The 24,094-nt window shown below is 38.2% G+C and overlaps 1 protein-coding gene across 1 annotated transcript in view; it reads left to right on the top strand.

The window, feature by feature from the left end:
• The window catches only part of Mical-like (MICAL-like protein), a 149,312-nt gene that overhangs the window by 15,021 nt on the left and 110,197 nt on the right, over positions 1-24,094 (top strand). The window contains exons 2-3 of the mRNA XM_076387333.1: positions 15,925-16,189; positions 16,565-16,743. Coding sequence (XP_076243448.1) covers positions 16,038-16,189; positions 16,565-16,743 — 331 coding nt within the window. The 5' untranslated portion in view covers positions 15,925-16,037. The remainder of the gene's footprint in view (positions 1-15,924; positions 16,190-16,564; positions 16,744-24,094) is intronic.

Here is a 24,094-nt window from a genome sequence, read left to right as displayed (position 1 = left end):
TTTCGAATTCGGGAGGCAGCTTAGAAAATTTCCCCCTCTACTGCACACACTACTATACGAGCTATGTGTACGTGAACTCGACGCTTCGCGACCGACTTCGGACATTTGCGGAAAGTAGAGAGAGTGCGAATATGAGTCTTACTCTCTCACTCTTGAAACGCCATATTCAACTGTTCAAATCCCTGCAAGCGGCACGAGCCACGCGCGATGTTTCCGATTGCTAAGATATTTTCTGTGATACAATATAGCACTGAATCGTGTGAATGTAGTGGTATTTATCAAACGACACATGTTATTTGTATGTGTATAACTTTTACAAGTGTCACATTCTAAATACCACTACATTCATATTATTCATTGTTTGCCCACGTCGATGTCTTTCTCGAGATAGACACTTTTTCCAAATATCGTTATTATATTAATATGAAGATCACGCATATGTGTGCGTGTACATAAGTATACGTATACATATACAGTAATGTTACGGACGAGAACCGCACTTGGGTCTGGTCGCGGCTCTTGTTCGTGACTGGTAGTCGATTTGGCTTCCTTTACTCTCGGTCGCCAAGATAATTGATGCACGACCGAAGAAGCAAAAAAAAGGGTTTCGCTCGACCGTCTATGCTCAAGCTCGATGCCCGAAATCAATGACGTTACAAAAGACAAGTATAGCATTAGGGATTAAGAATAGGAAAAATTGAAGTTTCTTATTTGCAAACGGATTTTCACGTAAGTAACACCAATCGATTCCTTGTGCTCTTCCGAAGAAAATGATATCACATACGGCATGATTCCGATTATTTATAATAAAGATACTTAATAACTTAATTTGTAGAAAGAGCTTACTTGTCCGTTTTCCGATTTATTATTTCGCTAGATATTATTCATCCTTTTTATATATACATAGAATATAGAATATAGAAGTATATATTATTTTACATATATAAGTAGATACTAATGAAACTCAAACCAATTTTAAATAGAAATATTAATATATATATGTATGTGTGTATGTATATTTTGAGTTAGGTCTGGATTAGGATCGTTGGATTCTAAATACAGTAATAATACGATCGAGGGCCGTTTCGTTCACACGACAAGAACCGTTACGAGACCCGAGCACGGCTCTCGTCTGTAACATTACTGTATCTACACATATAGAGGAAAAAATCTATTGGCTAGATGAAATTATCTTTCAAATTATTATTTTCAAAGATATGATAGTCAGGTTCACAGGAAAACCATTTCTAGAATTTGGGTCTACTGTTCCTGCAGCAGACCCTCCCGTATTGGTTTGAAGGAACAATGTATGGCATGTGGCACTTGACGCGTAGGCGAGATTTCCTGCGGTGCTCTCTACTCGAGCAGATTTTCCTGTGCTGAAAAACACTAAATTTTCGTATCCAATATCTCGAAAACCATTTGAAAACAGATACATAATTTCTATGTCGTTAAATTTATCTTGAAACGCACTACAAAATGATTTGAAAAAAAGTATATAGTTCTATTTAAAAAACTAAACTTGATTATCATATCTTTGAAAATAATAATCTAAAAGATAATTTGTTATAGCCAATAAATTTTCCCCCTTATACCATGCAAATGACATGTAAACACTTTTTTAATTTTGTGTTTTTTTTTTGTGTGTTACGCGGGACACCCTGTATGTATACATAAGTGGTAACGCGGTTAGGAGCGAGCGATGCGCTATGCGACACGAGCCGAACATGACCGAGTGTTACTCGAAATCGCAACAGCTAATCGACGGTATTGAGATATTTCAATTCCCTATGCATGCATGGTGATGTATCCAAACGCACACGACTGTTTTGAATATACATACATGTGATCTACTGCATTTATTTCTTCATTATACACAATGTAACTGACATCAGACGTGTATAGGGTCTCACAATCTCACCTCGTAACCGTAATGAAATGATGAACGTCAAGATGCACGGATCCTATACCTGTCATTTATGTCTTTACCATTGATCGAGTTCGGATCCCGTTCAAACCTGCAACTTTTTTTTTATTCTACAAGTAATTTTAATATACAATTCCAATCTTTATATAAATTTGATTTTATATTATTATGACTCAAACTATTATTTCATTCCATAAAAAGACTGGTTGTAAAAAAATTAGAACGATGCAACTGTGTTTTATGGCTATTTGTGTGGCTAAAATATGAATTATATTTTCTACAGTATTTTATAAATGAAGTAATATATGAAGCGAGGAATTCTAAAGTTACAAAGCTACTAAAAATTATGTATGAAATAAAAAAGTCACAGATTTGAACCTGCATGATAGCAAAAGACGGGCTTCGTATTCTTGTCTTCTCGGGCTTTCGTAAATATGTCTGGGCAAATGAAAATATCGCGCGCGGTTTGTGTCGCTTGTCGGCAACTTGGACAGTATTTAAAGAGCGATAGAGTAAGGTTTACTTTACACTTGCGTTCTCTTTTGACTTTTCGAATATGGCCGGAGTGGCCCGAAGCGCCGAGCTCACGTACACGCGACTCCTAAGGTGGTGTGTGTAGTGGAGGGGGAAATTTTCAGTAACTCGCATTGTTAATTTGGGTATCACAGATTCCGATTCCACATCGGCAGCCTTTCAAATTAGGCGTCGCCTGGTTTGCAAATGCTCAACTAAATTTGTCACATTTTTTGCTCTGTTTTATCGATAACCCAGCCAGAAGCACTACTGTTGTATGGTTTTACGGCCTGACACTTTTCGTCCTTATATGAGAACATTTTGAACTGGGAATGGGTTCATTCGATAGAAAAAAGTACAACGCAGCGCAGTCAACTCGCGATTTCGTTCAAAACACTCTCTAAATTACATAAAAATGCTTAAATTTCCATAGCTGCCAATTGTAGATTTTTGCTCTACTTTACAACACTCGTATTACTAAATATCAGTAGAATTTCGTTAAATCGCGAGTTGACTGCGCTGCATTGAACTGTTTTCTTTCGAATGAACCCATTCCCAGTTTAAAATCATCTCATATAAGGACGAAAAGTGTCAGGCCGTAAACCCCTGTTTTTGCCTAATTTTGTCGGTAATGTCGCCGCTCTGACATATCTGATCGTACCCCCTTAAGGGGGCAGACTCCTTCGGGGCCTACTCCGAATGAATCGAAGCGCTGTTGCGAAAAAACGGGCATTAGTGAAAACATATAATTTATACATGCGACATTTGATAATGTGGCATCTAGCGTTATCCTGTTGAATTACAAATGAGAAGTGCGAAGGTATAATTGCCAAATCGCATCGTAGGAAAGCTCTGTCACGCTGTTGCCACATCAATTACAATTTTATGCGTCAGTAAATCTCTACTGAATACGCCTTGAGCCGATATTGTGCTTCATACGGAATATAGAAAAGGACGGTGCGAGCGAGAAAGAAAGAGAATCACGAATGAAACAATACATATGTGCCCAAAATTATGAAAGCGGTCTAAGAAACAACATTTTCGTATGAGATTCACACAAAATTTCACATTTATAATAAATGTTCATTAATCAAGACTAATTATAATATTACGTAATATAGAAATATTTTTTAATTTATTCAAATGTAATCCTTTCAATATCCCAAAATAAGAAATATACAATTTAGATCATTTTCATAATTATGGGCATATATATATACTAATATGTGAAATCCTAAAACTTATATATATAGAATAAATAATTCATTAAATTCATGCTATTCATTTATTGATTCATTCATTCATTCATACTTTTTAAGAAATAAATAAACGAAATTATTTTAATTTTTTTTTATTTAAAAATAAAAATGTTATGATTGGCATAATTGTAATCTGTGAAAAGGTATACAAAAATTAGAATTATTTAAAATAAAAATTGAAAACAAAAAATATTAAAAGCTACCACGGGATTCGAACCAGGCACCTACAGATTATGAGGGAATGCCTAATTCACACTCAACTAAGATACTTTCGTGTAAAATTAGTGGATTAAACCATAACTTCTAGTACAATTCCAATTGTTTGTTTATAGTAAATAATAACTATTGAAGAATAATGATTTGTAAATCACCTTTACTTGCTACATTTTCATCGATGCAAGAGACACTCACACTGAACCTCTCGTACTGTTTGCAACGAGTGCAAGACGTTGCGAGTATTCATTAGCAATGTTATAATTTATACATTTAGTGAACAATAAACAACATGTATCATAATATAATGACAAAAACATTATAGGGGTATATATTTTTCGTGAAACCACTCGTTTCAGGGCCCAATTTCGCACAAAATGCAGTTTAACTAGGAATGTTATTATTTTGTTTATAACGTAGAAATTCAAAATTCTATTTTAGCCGTATTTTGTGTTTTGGTTCATAGTATTTGCATACAAATTTGCAAAACGATCGATCAGCATGTTGTCAGTGAAAACAACGACAATATACTATTTTTTAATATATTTTTTAAATAAATTGATATTTTTAAAAACTATTTACATAGGTGGATTCGTGGTTCAAAAATACACAATCGCCCCATTTATATCATTTTGCTATACGCACTAGTTTTGGAGATATTAAACGAAATATGTTTTCCACCCCCAACTTTGGGGGTGGTTTTCACACCCTTTAGATGAATTAGAAGCAATAAAAAAAAATACGTGTCGAATATTTTCGGCTATTCTACAATCCTACAAAGTTTCATCAAAATCGGAGACTTTCACTTCGCGATGTTCCCTTATTAGTAAGAATCAAAATCTCGGCTGGAGTTGGATTCGTTCGAATTTTCCTGATGAGCAGAATTGTACTATGTACATACATATATGTGGCAACAGCGTGACCAAACTTTCAACACGTTTTGGCAACTAAGCCTTTCTTGCGTCTGTATTCGTGTATTCGATGAATACGCCATTCAGCTGTCAAATTCTAGATTACATTTACCGACTGATCTGTATTTTCATCGATGCTGATGGTAATATGACCAAATTGATTGAGATATACCATCTAACGGCAAATCGTTGAACTATTTTTGTGTCAAAACGGGTGCACAACGAAAATTACACTTTACGCCTTCAAGAAGTGTTAAATTGAGGAAAATCGCATTTCCACGATATTGTGCTAATTCAAGGAAGGGTGCTCTGGTGTGCTATGAGTGAAAAAACCATTAAATCGTGAGATATTTGCGAAAATGTCACTTCGGCAGCCATCTTGCTAGTTTACAACAGCGTCTGTTTCATGCTTACAGTTTGTAATTTTACAATAAACTCAACGTATAGTGTTTATTGGAGTTTAAACGGACTAGAGCACCCTGTAATGAAGTCTACTCGTGGGTTCTGTACCCGCGAAAAATTCATTTATGCAAGTGTTGAGGCGTAAAGTGTAATTTGCGAAACCGTTTGTCTCTCTCGCTCATCGCGTATACGTGTATGACTTTCTTTGCTTGTGTGAGCGCACGCACACAGCTCAAAACACAAGGAGTCTGCCCCCTTAATGCATCGACATAGGACATGCGCCCTTTAGAACGATGTTCAATTTTATAGTTATAATTTTCAAGTAACAACGCCCATCTGACTATTCTGGGATTTACATTTTTTTTGTGTTAATTTAATAGAATTACAGTCGGTTACTACAACAAAGAGCATGCCCCTTAGATAAACATGAAATTTTTCTAATGAATATACTATGATCATTGGTTTGAACTTGTAACTATGATGGCGACTTTCTGTTTCAATGGTTTTCATGCTAAAATACAGAATAGGGTGTGAACTTGCATCTGACTGTTTTTGTAAGAGGATAGCATCATATTCCTACGAGCTTGCATCCGTATGTAATTTAATATAAGCATGTGATGAATATAGAGCCAAAATAGGTGCATTAACTAATAATTTTTGAGTGCTTGAAACGATTTTATTTTTTTTTCCGCGGAATTTCAATCTTGCATCATTACGTATCAAATTGTACAGTGGATGTACAACTATTGCAAAATTTTGGACGAATTTCCGAAAATAGCTAGTTAGTCGTAGGAAACGTTGAAACTATCTGACGTTTCTTGGAAAATTTGCGATTGCATCAGTGTTGCTCGATTGGATCTTATATCTTGATGGTTTATCAGGATACCTGCGATATTCAATTTCTCGTTTAAAGAAAGATCACTTGTTGAGTCTTAATTTGAGTCGGAATCGATTTAGTATATCAAATACCTTTCTAGTATTGACAAATTTTTTTCTAGTGTGATAGTTGGTATTAACATATCGTCTATATGTTATATATGTTATATGGACGACATGTTATATAGACGATATATATCAGCAATATCTTCCGTGTCGCGATCGTCTTTTGAAGTATGAAATTTACATATCTTGGAAAGATAGCAGAAGAATTTGCTACACCAAATGGTATTTTCTTGAATTCAAATTGCCCGTCTGAAGCTACAATGAATGTGTATTTTATTGAGTTCTTGTTCATCTCTGCGTTATAAAAGTTATTTTTTAAATCTAGAGTAGTGAACCAAGATTTTGTGTTTAGTCCCTCAACATGATTCTCTATTATCGATAATGGGTACTTGTTCTTTTTAGTAATTTGGTTTAGCGTATGAAAATCAGGACATAAACGTATGAAATCGTTTTTCTTTTGGACAAGCATGACAGGACTACTGTATTCAAAATTACAAGATAACCTAAGCGAATAGAAGAAAGGCGTCGCGCTAGATAAACTTAATTTCATTTTATAATCAACTTTTTCAGGTGGTCCATCGTTATTAATATGTGTATCTAATAACTCAATTAATGAATCACGCGCTTCTACCGAAATAACTTTACTTACAGTCTGTTCCACAAAAACGTATACAGTACTATTTAAAAAATACACAAATTGTATATGGGGTTTGTATCTGGGGACGATACTGGCCACTTCATTGTTGTGATGCCATTTTCCTTCCATTGCGTGCTCAAACTGCTTCGATGTTTCGGATCATTGTTTTCTTGCAATATCCAGTGAGTCATATCGTCGTCAAAAAATGTTTTAGCAGATTTTACCAAATACATTTTATAAATATTGTACATTTTATTAGTGTTCAAATTATTTGTACATAGGCAAAGATTACCAAAACCACGTTCGCAGAAGCACTCTCAAACATGAACTTTTAGCAGGTGTTTGACGATACACTGAACAATTCTGTTAGTTGGAATTGACCAGGCTTTTGTAAGGGGAGACTATGCGCAGAAGGAAGCTTTGTCCGTGAAAAGTTACATTATCCCAATACGATTCAAATTTTCGCGTGCCCATCACAGTCATTTTTCGGCATACTTTTCTAATAGAAGAGGTTTTTCTTATCGTAGACCGATATTTAATACTCTTCTCGTGCAGACAACGTCTGGTGGTGTTCAGTCCAATATCTATATCTTTGTTGCGCAGCAAAAATCTGGGCCTAACGCAACGTTAAATTGGGATGTATATCGATAATTTTGGTCCCTTCGAATGGGTAACCAAAAACACAGCCTCATAACATTTGAGGTACTTCGCACTCATTCTAAAAATAGAGTATTCAAACAATACCGATCTTTAGTGTGTCGATTACAATAATACAGCAATGTTGCGGACGAGAGCCGCTCTCAGGTCTGGTCGCGACTCTCGTCCGCGACTGGTAGTCGATTCGGCTTCCTTTGTTCTCGGTCGCCGAGATAATTGGTACACAACCGGAGAAGCAAAAAAAAGGGTCTCGCTCGACCATCGATGCTCGAGCTTGATGCCCGAAATCAATGACGTCAAAAAAGACAAGGATAGCATTAGGGATTTAATAGGAAAAATTGAAGTTCCTTATTTGCAAACAGATTTTCACGCAAGTAACACCAATCGATTCCTTGTGCTCTCCCGATAAAAATGATATCAAATACGACATGATCCCTATTATTTATAATTAAGATATTTAAATAATAAAGGTTGGAACCCTGCGACGGTTACGGAGAATCGTCAAAGTTACTTTTCTATCAGTTCTTTACGAGCTAAAAATGATAGTAAATGAAGATTTGGCTAACAGAATTTATGTATATTATATTTAATCGATGTCGGAAAGAAGATATTGAAAATAAAAAAATAAAAATTTCTAAACATTTAAAACGGAACTTATATACTTTTTGTGTTACGCTTTCATTTTCTTAATAATTTCAGTCATTAAATAATTAAACACAAAAATATGAGGGAATAATAGGGAGCTAGCCCTACGACGAGAGCCGCGCTTGTCGAATCGACTACCATTCACGGACCAGAGCAGCGCTCGGGACTGGTCGTGCTTAAAATCGACTACCACTCACGGACGAGAGTCGCGCCCGAGTCTGTTTACATAACGCGATGAGCATGACCTTTCGTTCTACAAACCAAGTTTTATGTATCTTTGTTAAAAATAATCGGAATCATGTCGTGTTTGACATCATTTTAATCGGGAGAGCACAAGGAATCGATTGGTGTTACTTGCGTGAAAATCCGTTTGCGAATAAGAAACTTCAATTTTTCCTGTTTAAATCCCTAATGCTATCGTTGTTTTTTATGACGTCCTTGTTCTCGGGCGTTGAGCTCGAACGCGATGGTTCCAAGAACTGGTTTCTCGGCTGCACGTATCAAACGAGGTAGTGGGGATAAACCACAGCTCTCGTCCGTGTAGAGGAAACGGCTCTCGTCCGTAACATTACTGTATACCTTGGAAAGGGAGCCTCGGATAAAAAACGGTAAAGAACAAGCACCGTTGTTCCTTATAAGTTTAGGACAGTCGAAAGACAGGTATTTTGTTATTTAAGTATTTTGTTTTGATACAAAATTCCCGGCCTGAGGTGTCACCTCTTGTCTCTGCAACACTCTATTCGTCGAATCGTATTGTGTATGTCTATTAGACACATACTTACTTCGCAGGACGTCATTGCCTTTCACAACTTTAATTCGCTTCAAACCGCTGCCGCTGTAACTGTTCTTGATCTAATAAGTCACGAAGAAAGTCATATTTGCTCAGATGGTCACATGCCGATATCGATGCACACAAGTCCTTCGATCAAAGTCTCACCAGAATCTGTTCTTGTAAGTTTTGTAGGTCTACTAGTCCTAATTTGCGGCACAATTTCACCTTTTTATGGAGGTATAACTTATGGAATTCGTTCTTCCTTTGGGTCCTCTTAGACATTTTCTTCTAACAATCGGTCATACCTTCCTGCACGAAAAAGACAGTCTTGAATACACGTTGCAATCGTTCTTACGGATCGACTTCGGACGCTCTTATGAAGTACTAATATAGAGCTCCATCTTTTAAATGCAATTGCGCAGTTTCCAAGGCAAAACTATCGGACCATCGATGTGAGGTTTGCATGCCCTTTATTTTATTCAGCCACTCCTTGGCCTTAATCTCTCCTTCCTCGCCATTAAAATCGGAAATAGTTTTGGAAAGATCGGGCATAATGTGACAATTTTGAATAACTGCAGGTTGAAGTGATGGTTTATTTGTTCGGTAGCGGCTGGACATTGTTACCGACCCGATGACACAGTACAATCACATATACAACGTTGATAACCCTCATTAGTTACTGTGATATGGAACTCATCATTATCCGTTAATGGCTAAACATCACCTCCGGCATGACGGCACAATACAATCACACAATCATGACGACCTATAACTAATTCCAAATTGTATTGTGAAATACATGAACAATCTTACTGGACCGCTGCAATCCATGGTTTTAACCGTTCGATTGCGACAACCGTCTTGGCTCGTTTATCCCCGTGCCGTAAATCCTCAACCTTCTAATGATCGTTTTGAAGTACCCTACAAATTTTGAATGGTCCCTTAAATTTTGGCCAAAGCTTTCTACTTTCTCCTGTTGCTCGTTCAGTAGTAGTTTCCACCATGACCAGGTCTCCCTCCTTTTACTGCGTTGCTTCGCGCCGAGTTTTATCATAGCGTTTCTTTTGTTGTCGTTGGTTTTTCGTGATGTGGTCAGTGATCCGATCTCGTAATTCAGACAAATCAAGCCGTTGTATTTCTGTCTGCACCTCTTGCAAAATTTGTGCCTCCACTGTTATCTTCGAATTTCAACCCATCAATGCTTCTGCTGGTGTTGCTCTAATACTCTTATTGTGAGTGATATTCATCGCACTTTGAATTTCTTTGACATAGATATCCCATTTATCCGCTTCCTTTCCAACCGTTGTTGTAGCTAATGAATGGTTCTATTATAACGTTCACATTGACCATTGGCGCAAGGTGTTGCAACTCCATTCAAAATATGCCGTATGCCATATGTTGTACAAAATGCCTTGAACGTTCTCGCTGTAAGAACGGTACCTCGATCGCTAATAATACGGGACAGTACTTCGAGGAAGTGAATCACACTCAGTAAAATCTTCACCGTTCGTTTCGCTTTAGTACGTACCTCGCACCAGTTCAATGATCGTGAATTTCGTATATGCGTCCACAATAACTAACAAGTATTTATTTTTCCGTGCACTCGTCTCAAAAGGACCCACATGATCCAGATGAATAGTATAAAGGGCCATCGGTGTTTTCTCAATTGGGTGCAATTTAGCTTGCTTCTTCCCAGACTTTCACTTGTAATATATACAGTTCAGGCAAGAGTCAATGTATTTTTTGACGAAGGAAGACATTCCAGCAAACCAATAATTTTCCCGAATTCTCCATAACGTTTTTTCCAGACCCAAATGCCCTGCATCGGCATGACATAGGCGGCAAATCTGGAATCGAGCGGCTCGTGGCACAATCCACGCTGTTCGGCCATTTTCTAATCGTGTATATACTTTATCATTTTTCATCATGTACTCGGCAAAATACCGCTTTGTATCTTCATTACGAACTCCCTCCAGCAATACTTCACGAACCCGGCTCAACTGCTCATCTTGCAACCGTGCAGAAAGTATCCAGTCCACTTCCGTGACATCCACCGGATAGAGCTCCGCTTTTTGCACTGGATTCCTACTAAGTGCTTCGACATGCTGCATTTTCGTTTCCGCTCGATACTCAGTATTAAAGGAGAAGTCTTGTGCCTCTAATAACCATCGCCTGATGCGTGGTATCAAATCTTTTTTTCTGAACGTAGTGCGTAGTACATTACAGTCCGTGACAACAGTGACCTTTTGCCCGAGTAGGTATACACAAAAGTGTCGTGAAGTCAATACCATAGCCATTGTCTCTGGCTCATAAGAGTAATACTTTCGCTGGTCGTAGGTAGTCTGTTTGCTATAATAGATCACTACCTGCTGTTTACCTTCCGCAGTAAATTAAAATAAAATAGCGCCCAAACGAAGGGAACTGGAACATCGGTATGCAATTCGGTTCGAATCGTGCTATTGAATAAAGCTAATATCGGTCGCGTAGTAAGAGCTTCCTTTATTTTCACTACCGCATTCTTTTGTTTCTCATTCCAAGTGAAGGGTGTGTTTTCCTTGTTAGGGTTGTTAATGGCGTTACTATAGTTGTATACTCTTTAATAAATTTCCTGAAGTATCCCGATAATCCAAGGAACTGCCGAACTTCCTTTACAGTAGACGGGTTGGGCATTGTTAGAATAGCTGCTGTTTTTCTGGGACCTAGTTTGACACCCCCGGTACTTATCTCCAACACAAGATAATCTGTGCTAGTCATGAGAAATGTGCATTTTGTCAGATTGCATTTTGTCAGGTTATTTTATGCTCCCACAATTTGTCCAAAACAAGCTTAAGTCGTCATAGTGCTTCCGCAGTAGTAGGTGGCGATATAATTATGTAATCGATATACGGTAATGCCTCCTTCTTTCTCAACGAGCTCAACATCTCATTAACAAACCGCTGCAACTCGGCAGGTGCGTTGGTTAACCCAAAGAGCATTCTCAAAAATTCATAATGACCGTCGGGTGTCATGAACACGGTTATCTCTAATGAGATTAAGTTGATCTTCAATTAACGGCAGTAGGCAACGATCCCTAATGGTGATTGCATTCAACCGCCGGTAGTTCACACACAACCGATAGTCACCTGTTTTTTTCTTTATTAAAGTAATCGGACTTGCATATGAAGATTTCGATTCCCGAACAATACCGTTATCCATCAGCTCCTTTATTATCTTTCGTACAATTTCGCGTTCAAATTCAGCCATTCGATATGGATTATAATGTATCAGTGTATCTGTCGTACAACGAATCTTCATCTTCACGGTGTTGGTCCTCTCAAGCGTTTTCATCGACGATATAAATACAATCAGTGTAGGATGCAACAAGCTCTTTACAAAGATTCTTACTCGCTTCGTCGACATGCCCGAAGATCACCTATTAGAAAAGAGGATACATTTGTTTACAACTTTTCGAACCTGACTCTTAATATAAATAATCAGCGATATCTAATGTGCTTTACGACTATAATTAAACGATCAAACGAGCTTACCTAGAAGTGAAAATCGATCGTTATTATATAAACTGCCCCCTTCGAAGAGACTACCGATGTAGCTCCGCTCTTTGTGTATAGATGTCACAACATTCAGAGTGTAAACAATTGAAAATCAGGGACGCTACCTTCCCGCCAACCTCCATCTTAACTTCATACTTTGGAGTACTAATGATCTTAAAATTGTTTTCCTCCGAAGGCGAAAAACGGAGGAAGATTTCTTTCTCCTTCTTCCAAAAAGAAAAGACTAAATATATAGATATACAATTATCGACAAAATAAGATCTATGGGTGGGACTCTAATCTCTTCGAAGGAGACACTTTGTATAATCACGATCGAAATTCACTTCCAGGTAAGCTCATTTTATCGTTTAATTATATTACGTGTTTCGTTCTCTAGATTGCTGATGTAGTTCTTTAGAGAAACAAACACGCATACAAAATTTTAAGACCTTTTTCTGTTTTGTTTTCCCCATGAGGGTTTTGCTTTACACTGAGGTGATCTATGCGAGGAATAATCGACACAGATTAGGCACAAAATACTTTATTTTGTTTGATGTTGAAAGGCAAGCGAGTCACAGCTAAAACGACCGTCTCAAGAGACGCTTCGTAGCAATCTGCCTTTTCATTAGCAATGCCCAAAACTTGGGACCTCGAATTTTCTATTCGTAGAGTGACGTGGCGACGGAGGAAAAACCCCATGACCCACGCGGTTTATTGCATGGCCTGCGCTAGAGCCTACGAGTCAAAACGACGTTGCCAGCTCGCCGAGAAAATCGCTTTTCCATCGTCTAACGCGTCACCACAACACTCTTATGTTGCCTGTACAATTGCAGTAGATGAAACTTAAACAAACAAAATGTTTAGTTCTACAACCAAAAAACATAACTTACGTCACTAATATTATACTTGAATAAAGTCACATTATTGCCAAGACTCTATACAGCTTAGTTTCTTGACAATTTACTAGCAAAACTCGTCTCATTTCCCTTAATTAGCCTGTTATAAGATTTTGCAAAAGTCTGCGATTTTACCGGCTATCCTGCTACTTTACGAATTGTATCGATATGATTGTACATTATTTTACTGTGTATCGAAATATTAAAACTTATACAGAAATACTTATTTCATAAGGAATAAACGAAAATTGGACGTATTAGTTGCTGTAATCGGTAAACACTACGGAAACACCGATTTCTATTTTTTAATTATTACGGACCAAAGAAAAAGATGTTTAAATAAATTGAGGTTAATAATATGACTCCCTCATTCGAAAGTAAGAGTAAAACTTACCCATTCGGAGAGGAATTCACATATTGCTTGAACATTTGCTCCACTGAGTCACTGTGCTGATCCCGGTCGTTGGGGGATGATGCCCGGTAGAGTTACAGCACAGGGTCTGCTGATCGTAGGTATACTATACCGCACGAAGCCACCTTGCATTTATGACACTTCGCGGTCACTAACACTGATCACTTTACCAAACAAGCACTTGACCTTTTAACGACCTACAATCGCGGAACGCACCGAATTAAAAACCCCGCGATCGTGGATTATTTTGAAACGTTCTGCGACGCGGCTTCCGTAATATCGCGTCATTCCGTAAATAAAAACAATTACACAGTTCGGCGACGAAACTATGATCAATACTGACGATGAAGTCTCTTTCCCCATGTCCTCGCATCCTTCCAGCGAGACGTCTGGGGGTGTAGCTTCGTCGAAATACTCGAATTTGATTTGTTAGTTGACACTAACGAGGTTGGATCTTCCTCGGTTACTATTTTTAGTGGAGGTGGTAGTCTCTTCATCGGGTCGAAAAAGTCACAAGCAAATTCATGGGGAAAAGCAGAGGCATATCGAATTAGTGTAGGAGACTGCAACGGGTGTCTCGCAGATGTGGCCGTTTATGATCACAGCTATTGTCCTGCAAGTTCGAAGGAGCCATCGGTACCCGGGACTGAAGGCCGCAAGGGTTGCGTCACGTTTACCATGGAAGTCCTTTCGATGCATTCGGATGGATGAAATATGGAATTGCCCATTGTTAAAAAGCGAATTGGGGAAACTCTTTTGCCCTTAAACATTTGGTCAACGAATGTCTGGCAGAGACTAATTCGTTGCTGCATCGGGGGTTAAATACATCAATTGTATTCGAATCCCTTTAACCATTTCGATGTCTGCGTCTTGCGACCGAGCCTTGCTTTTTATCACGCTGCACATGCAGTGACCGTACATTTATTCTTGTATTATTGCTAGATAAACCCTCTTATTTATTATTTCAGTTTGCCTTGCTACCTTTCAAAATATTGTTATGAAACAAAATCAAAAAAATAAACAGATATTCGTTGAAATATTCCGAAGGAAAAAAATATGGATCAAATTTTCTTATAGGAAGGATAGGAAAATGATACGGAAAAATAACTTATCTTATATTTTGTGTTTAAACGGCAAAACCAGGTAAACGGTTTGCCATTGTATTGAATTTAATTTCCAAGTGGTTTATAAAGGAGATCCTGATTTTACATGTACCTAAATGCATTTATGCGGATGATTACAGTGTGTGTACCATAATAAAATGTATGCTGGTCGCAGTACTCTGATATTGAAGTAACTAAAGAGTGACCCGCCAGTAGTCTATTACTTAAATTGAACCTATAATACACGATATATGGCAAAGTACAAACATTTTAATAAGTAGTATAATAAATAGAATATGAAGTAAGAAACGATTATACAATATTGATAGAAAGAGCGCGAAGTAAATGTAATGAGGTAGAGATGGCAATAGACAGAGAGAGATAACGATCCTGGGGGGTATTGAAAATTTGTAATTCAATTTAACATGTTCATTACTACTTCTCCTTGCGTGCTCAGTATTACATATGTATTACATACATACACCGAAAATCAGTAAACTTTTACGCGTAATATCTTAAAAACTATTTGAAAAAAGGTGTATACATTAATGTTTGCTGAATTCGTCTTGAAACGTACTATCTATTGATAAAAAAAAATATATATAATCCCATTTAAAAAACCAAACTTAACTTTCATATCTCTATAAACAATAATGATAAAAAAACATTGTTACGGCCAATAAATCAGCCCCCTCTTGCCATTCAATTTCATATAAAAACTTTTTTCGTATCTTTAATAGGTTAGCAAATAATCGACTGTCCAGGATTTCGTGGGACATACTGTATGTAATATGTATTACATACATTACATATGTAATATGTATTACATACATTACATATGTAATATGTATTGTATATTAATACTGAGCACGCAAGGAGAAGTAGTAATGAACATGTTAAATTGAATTACAAATTTTCAATACCCTTTTTCTTACAATACGTTTGTTACGATTTTGAGAAACTGTATCACTGTATCAGATGGATGAATAATTAACGTATTTACTCTGTTAATACATAGAATGTAATACGACGCTTAAACTTCCATGTCCGTTTACAGATAGGCCTGTTTGCTTGCGAATATGATGTATCTCCAATCTCTTTTCAGAACTGTCGCTCACGTTGAAAAGGAAAGCCCCGCTCTGCTTTGCAGAAAAAATAGTTTGCAGTAAAGGCAGAAGAGAGTTAAGAAACCTCGAAAGAAATAAGTGAAAATTGGCAATGGGTGAAAAGCGAGGAACAAAAGCGTTAGAGCTTTGGTGTCGACGGATAACTGAAGGCTATCCTGGTGTAAATGTACAGAACATGACAACGTCATGGAAAGATGGTCTTGCTTTTTGCGCAATGATTCACCATTTTCGACCAGATCTCATGTAAGTTATTGTTATTAATACTGCAACATGTTTTTTTTTTGGTGTGTCACAAGAATATTATACATGTATTATTCTTTATCAGCAATTTGGGTCATTGATGGGATAAGCATGATTGTAGGTATCTCAGTCTAGCCTTCGAGTTTTTATTTCTATCCATTAGATTCAACAAACAATTGTGTAATATAATAAAGGGTTTAATAAGTATTGACTTGAAAATTTTTATGAACTTTTGAAATCTCAAAACAGTAAAAAGAAATTACACTTGCACATAAGCCTCCAAGTTTTTCGGCAGTATGTGATAGAATATGTTTGTGGTTCAGATAGAATATGGTTCCGTGCTATGTTTGTAATTTGTTTTTTTATGTCTGATTGCAGCGATTTCAACAGTTTGCACAAAAATGATGTGTATAGCAATAACGAGTTAGCGTTTAGAATAGCAGAACAACACCTTGGAATCCCTGCACTTTTGGATGCCGAGGACATGGCTTCTTGCTCTGTGCCAGATCGATTATCAATTTTGACCTACCTCTCACAATTTTATCAAAATTTCGCTGGTAAGTTATACGCATAATTATGTAGCAACTTATATTTAGATAATGTTTTTATATCATGTATATTCTATATGATGGATCGTTAGCATGCAATTTAAAACGATCTACAATATTAGAAGGAATATAAAAAAAACACATCATTGTATTTAATAAAACAAAGTTATTCACGTATTTATTCTACACTTCCATCTACAAAAAAGAATTATTGCTATTGCTTATATTTCCCTTGAAAATAAGCAAAATGGGTCTGATGTATAACAGATTGTTGGTTTTCGTTGCTAGGGTTATTATACGAGACTTTTAAGTGTTACGAACGGAGTCGCAACATACACAACCACCCGACTAGTTTTTGTTACGGGATGGATTTTCTTTATAAATTAGTATACTCTTGTCCGGCCCGAGGTACTCCTCTGTCTATGAATTGACTATGATGAGACAGCGCGAAATGGTAGTGTTTTTCGCGACAACAGAGCGGTTTTTGAAAGAGAACGGCTACAATACACGAGTATATCTAAATTTATATTAATTAATTATCCTTCTTGGATTATCCTTCTTCGATAATTAATTAATCATCTAGTGACTAGTCCCATGCGGGCCCCGCTACGCGCGACTAATTTTCCCAGAGAGGTGGAAACATATACTAGTATTGCATTTGGAAAAATAAAATAAACAACTCAATATAGATATTTATAACAAAATAACAAAAAGATATATTTTGAAATTTCAGCCAATATAAAAATTTAGTTTTTACACTGTATGATGGTTTCGTAGTATCAAACAGTTGAGCAAGAAACAAAAAGGAAAAATAATACAATCTTCGGAACGATAATATGAAAAAAATATATAAAAAATAGGAATTTATAAAGTTCGATTATTTCACTCTCCGAAATTCTATATTCTAGCGTGACCATAGGACATTCAGGAAACTCCAGAATGTCTCGCGACATTAATGCCCCTCCGGCCACGTGTGTGCTCAAGGCAAGCACATGTTGATAAATCAGAAAATAATCAGAATACAAAGCAATCAGTAACAAAGATCAGTAAATCGAAATCAAATGAAATAATCTGTGCAACTTACGCAATTGAAGAAATCAATGTAAAAGAGAGTCTGCGGTCAATCGCCGAATACCAAGAAAAAAAAAATATTAAATCCAAATGGAGCCAAATCGTGTTAAAAAAAAAGAGGAAATGCTAAATCGATGCCAGGTCGTCGTCGTTATATTAAATGGTCCGGGTTATCTAATGATGCTGCTAGTACTGAAAAGAAAGAGAACACAGACGCGGATCTTGTTTTAGAATTTTTAAATTCTAAATTGAACTATGATTTTATGCGGGGCTATGAGTCTGTTCACTCCCGGCACACTGCACTCTTGAGTGAATCTATGCTCGAAAACTATTGTAAAATTAATACAAATTACTAATTGAACAAAGGAAGAAAGAAAACGATAATTAACCCACGGGCTTCCGTCACGTACCTCAAGACTTCTCGACGAAGAGTGTTCAATAGCGGAAGCTAGGACAGGCAGGATCCCTCGCTGATCATTAACACATAGATCGATTGCCGTATCGATGTGAGGTTCTAGCGAATCGTGTGCGGTAACGTCACGAGAGCCGTCGCGTCATTCGTCAATCTGTATTTAAGATATCTCGTGTGTTCTCTCTCCGTATTTCAGCTCCTGGATTTACAATTATTTATTCATCCACGGATTTCGCTCTTATTAGAAGTTTTCAGCTGTTGATCGCTTTTATAATTAATGCAATAAACCTTGTAGGTTCCCGCCATTATCGAGAAGTTTCGATAGCACGTACGCCACGAGGACAACGCCGCTCACGCGGTCGTCGTGTCGCGCGATGTTTATAGTTTTTGTGTTAGCTCCAAATTTGAACGCCGCAGGGTTCTCATTTTGATTTCTATAACACGTCGACGCGTTACAAGAGCAAGATGCAAGATGCAAGATGCAATTGCACTCGATCTCCGCGGACGATTCGCTATCGGTATTAACAAGCATTGCACGCAACGATTCGCACATATTGGCGATAAGCAATTTTGAATGTTGGTGTACAACGCTTCTCGTTCTAACAAAAGGTTTGCGTTTACATTCCCGAGGCTTCAGAAGAACGCACACACACACTGTTACGCACGCTCTCTCTCACGTTTGATCGTCTTTCGCTGTCATCCTGTAAGCGTGTCGAGAGACTACGTTTAGTACCCTCCCCCGCTCAAGCGCGGCAGTCACTCGGCATACTCGCTATGGTTCAGGCGTGTACGCCAGGAGTGGGGCCCAAGGGGCAGGGCGCTCCTTTTCGGTGAGTACAGTAATGTTGCGGACGAGAGCCGTTTCGTCTACACGGACGAGAGCTGTGGTTTATCCCCACTACCTCGTTTGATACGTGCAGCCGAGAAACCAATTCTTGGAACCATCGCGTTCGAGCTCAACGCCCGAGAACAAGGACGTCATAAAAAACAACGATAGCATTAGGGATTTAAATAGGAAAAATTGAAGCTTCTTATTCGCAAACGGATTTTCACGCAAGTAACACCAATCGATTCCTTGTGCTCTCCCGATTAAAATGATGTCAAACACGACATGATTCCGATTATTTTTAACAAAGATACATAAAACTTGGTTTGTAGAACGAAAGGTCATGCTCATCGCGTTATGTAAACAGACTCGGGCGCGACTCTCGTCCGTGAGTGGTAGTCGATTTTAAGGCACGACCAGTCCCGAGCGCTGCTCTCGTCCGCGAGTGGTAGTCGATTCGACGAACGCGGCTCTCGTCGTAGGGCTAACTCCCTATTATTCCTTCATATTTTTGTATTTAATTATTTAATGACTGAAATTATTAAAAAAAAGAAAGCGTAACACAAAAAGTATATAAGTTCCGTTTTAAGGGGGTACGATCAGATATGTCAGAGCGGCGACATTACCGACAAAATTAGGCAAACACAGGGGTTTACGGCCTGACACTTTTCGTCCTTATATGAGATGATTTTAAACTGGGAATGGGTTCATTCGAAAGAAAACAGTTCAATGCAGCGCAGTCAACTCGCGATTTAACGAAATTCTACTGATATTTAGTAATACGAGTGTTGTAAAGTAGAGCAAAAATCTACCATTGACAGGTATGGAAATTTAAGCATTTTTATGTAATTTAGAGAGTGTTTTGATCGAAATTGCGAGTTGACTGCGCTGCGTTGTACTTTTTTCTATCGAATGAACCCCTTCCCAGTTCAAAATGTTCTCATATAAGGACGAAAAGTGTCAGGCCGTAAAACCATACAACAGTATTGCTTTTGGCTGGGTTATCGATAAAACAGAGCAAAAAATGTGACAAATTTAGTTGAGCATTTGCAAACCAGGCGACGCCTAATTTGAAAGACTGCCGATGTGGAATCGGAATCTGTGATACCCAAATTAACGATGCGAGTTACTGAAAATTTCCCCCTCCAGTACACACACCACCTTAGGAGTCGCGTGTACGTGAGCTCGGCGCTTCGGGCCACTCCGGCCATATTCGAAAAGTCAAAAGAGAACGCAAGTGTAAAGTGAACCTTACTCTCTCGCTCTTTAAATACTGTCCAAGTTGCCGACAAACGACACAAACCGCGCGCGATATTTTCATTTGCCCAGACATATTTACGAAAGCCCGAGAAGACAAGAATACGGAGCCCGTCTTTTGCTATCATGCAGGTTCAAATCTGTGACTTTTTTATTTCATACATAATTTTTAGTAGCTGTTTAACTTTAGAATTCCTCGCTTCATATATTACTTCATTTATAAAATACTGTAGAAAATATAATTCATATTTTAGCCACACACATAGCCATAAAACACAGTTGCATCGTTCTCATTTTTTTACAACCAGTCTTTTATGGAATGAAATAATGATTTGAGTCATAATAATATGAAATTAAATTTATATAAAGATTGGAATTGTATATTAAAATTAGTTGTAGAATAAAAAAAAAGTTGCAGGTTTGAACGGGATCCGAACTCGATCAGTGGTAAAGACATAGATGACAGGTATAGGATCCGTGCATCTTGACGTTCATCATTTCATTACGGCTACGAGGTGAGATTGTGAGATCCTATACACGTCTGATGTCACAGTTACAATTGTGTATAATGAAGAAAGAAATGCACTAGATCACGTGTATGTATATTCAAAACAGTCGTGTGCGTTTGGATACACCACCAGACACGCATAGGGAATTGAAATATCTCAATACCGTCTATTAGCTGTTGCGATTTCGAGTAACACTCGGTCATGTTCGGCTCGTGTCGCATATCGCATCGCTCGCTCCTAACCTACCGCGTTACCACTTACGTACATACAGGGTGTCCCGCGTAACACACAAAAAGAAACACAAAATTAAAAAAGTGTTTACATGTCATTTGCATGGTATAAGGGGGAAAATTTATTGGCTATAACAAATTATCTTTTAGATTATTATTTTCAAAGATATGATAATCAAGTTTAGTTTTTTAAATAGAACTATATACTTTTTTTCAAATCATTTTGTAGTGCGTTTCAAGATAAATTTAACGACATAGAAATTATGTATCTGTTTTCAAATGGTTTTCGAGATATTGGATACGAAAATTTAGTGTTTTTCAGCACAGGAAAATCTGCTCGAGTAGAGAGCACCGCAGGAAATCTCGCCTACGCGTCAAGTGCCACATGCCATACATTGTTCCTTCAAACCAATACGGGAGGGTCTGCTGCAGGAACAGTAGGCCCAAATTCTGGAAATGGTTTTCCTGTGAACCTGACTATCATATCTTTGAAAATAATAATTTGAAAGATAATTTCATCTAGCCAATAGATTTTTTCCTGTATATGTGTAGATACAGTAATGTTGCCGACGAGAGCTGTTTCGTCTACACAGACGAGAGCCGCGGTCTATCCCCACTACCTCGTATGATGTGTGCCTCCGTGTAACCAATTCTTGGAACCATCGCGTTCGAGCTCGATACCCCAGAACAAGGCGGCCATAAAAAACAAAGATAGCATTAAGGATTTAAAGAGGAAAAATTGAAGTTTCTTATTCGCAAACAGATTTTCACGCACGTAACACCAGTAAATTCCTTGTGCTCTCCCGATGAAAATGATATTAAACACGACAGGATTCCGATTATTTATAACATACATAAAACTTGATTTATAGAAAGAAAGGTCACGCTCATTTACGTATACAGTAATGTTACAGACGAGAGCCGTGCTCGGGTCTCGTAACGGCTCTTGTTCGTGTGAACGAAACGGCCCTCGATCGTATTATTACTGTATTTAGAATCCAACGATCCTAATCCAGACCTAACTCAAAATATACATACACACATACATATATATATTAATATTTCTATTTAAAATTGGTTTGAGTTTCATTAGTATCTACTTATATATGTAAAATAATATATACTTGTATATTATATATTCTAGGTATATATAAAAAGGATGAATAATATCTAGCGAAATAATAAATCGGAAAACGGACAAGTAAGCTCTTTCTACAAATTAAGTTATTAAGTATCTTTATTATAAATAATCGGAATCATGTCGGATGTGATATCATTTTCTTCGGAAGAGCACAAGGAATCGATTGGTGTTACTTACGTGAAAATCCGTTTGCAAATAAGAAACTTCAATTTTTCCTATTCTTAATCCCTAATGCTATACTTGTCTTTAGTAACGTCATTAATTTCGGGCATCGAGCTTGAGCATAGACGGTCGAGCGAGACCCTTTTTTTTGCTTCTCCGGTCGTGTACCAATTATCTCGGCGACCGAGAGCAAAGGAAGCCAAATCGACTACCAGTCGCGGACGAGAGTTGCGACCAGACCTGAGAGCGGCTCTCGTCCGCAACATTACGGTATATTTATATAATCAGAGTTACAGGTAAAGCAATACCTGAATCCCTCTGAAATAGGTAACACCACAGTGTCCAAGTGCACATGCTCGAATCTTCCAACCGGTGATACAAAACTTCCCAACGATGACTGCACGTACCTGTGAACCTTGGAACGCTAACACTGCAAACAGCTACGCGTTCACTCCCTGCAGTCGGATGTGATGGACGGCCAAACAAAACGATCCCTAACTAATTTTAGTGTCGCATTAATTCCTGGATGCGCCAATCCATGTACAGAATTAAAAGCTGCACGACGAAAAGCTGGTGTAACGTAAGGTCGTGCTCTGCTAGTAGATGTATCGCAATATAATTGAGTCGCTACATTGGGCAGGCTTAATCTCTTCAAAGATAAGGAAAGTATGCCAGGTGAAAACACGACGAAGACCGAAATTTAAGTTTAAGACTATTGTCCCATACGTAGATATAATCGTACCATTCGCCGCAGACAATTCGTAGTCCGTTTTGTCTCTTCGACCGCGAACAAATTTCCTCGGGTACACACAGAGATCGGCTCCTGTGTCGATCAAAAACGGTGTTTGCGAGTCACGATCGGCTACAAATAGACGGCGAGTTGATGGTCTGGAGTCGGTAGCCGCCATTAACGACTGCCCTGTTCGTTTCCCTGATTACTCCAATTGCATGGAGCGATACATCTGTGAGCGTCGGCACCAAATTTCCAATGATACCAACATTTACCACCACGTTGCTGAATACGTCGCGAAAAGGATGATCGCGAACGCGACCTTCTAGCACTAGGAGATCTTGGTCGATAAGCCCGATCGCGACGAGAAAAACGCGATTCACTCGCTAGTTCCTGTCGAATGGCCGCTATTTCCTGTTGAAAGGACAAGATAAGCTGGGCCAGCTTAAGATTTAACAAAGCTTCGTAATCATGACCAACCGCAGGTGTTATTTCTATAAATGACCCACGAGCACTTGACGATTCAGCTACCTGTCTACGGGGATATGATGTCTCCGATGCCTGGCTGCGAGGATACACTGCCTCGGCTACCTGTCCGCGAGGGCCCGTCGCATCGACAATTGCATTCGCTAGTTCCGCTGCCTTGTCAAGGTCGGTATCTTTTTGGGTAGCCAGCATTATCTGCATATGGGAAGGCAATTACCCCAGCCACAAGGTTCGCAGAACACTATCCCCAATGGTAGTTCGTGCTAAGCCTCGCAGGTGACGCAGGAACTGCGACGGTTTTCTGTCTCCTATTTCATCGTGCTCCAAAAGACGTCTAGTCTTTTGTTCCTCGGATGAGCTCAATCGCCGAATCAACTCCGTTTTTAGCTTCTGGTACGGCTGAGCAAGCGGTGGGTCCATAATAACATCACGTACTTCAGCAGCATACTGTGGATTCAAAGCTCCCAATATATATCCGAATTTGGTGTTCTCTGTTGATACTTCCGATGCATCGAAAGCTTTGTTCTGCTATGGAA

This window comes from Calliopsis andreniformis, chromosome 10 (assembly GCF_051401765.1).
Source record: "Calliopsis andreniformis isolate RMS-2024a chromosome 10, iyCalAndr_principal, whole genome shotgun sequence".
Taxonomy (NCBI): Eukaryota; Metazoa; Arthropoda; class Insecta; order Hymenoptera; family Andrenidae; genus Calliopsis; species Calliopsis andreniformis.
Note: the sequence above shows the minus strand (reverse complement) of the source record. Positions and strands in the feature narration are given on the sequence as shown.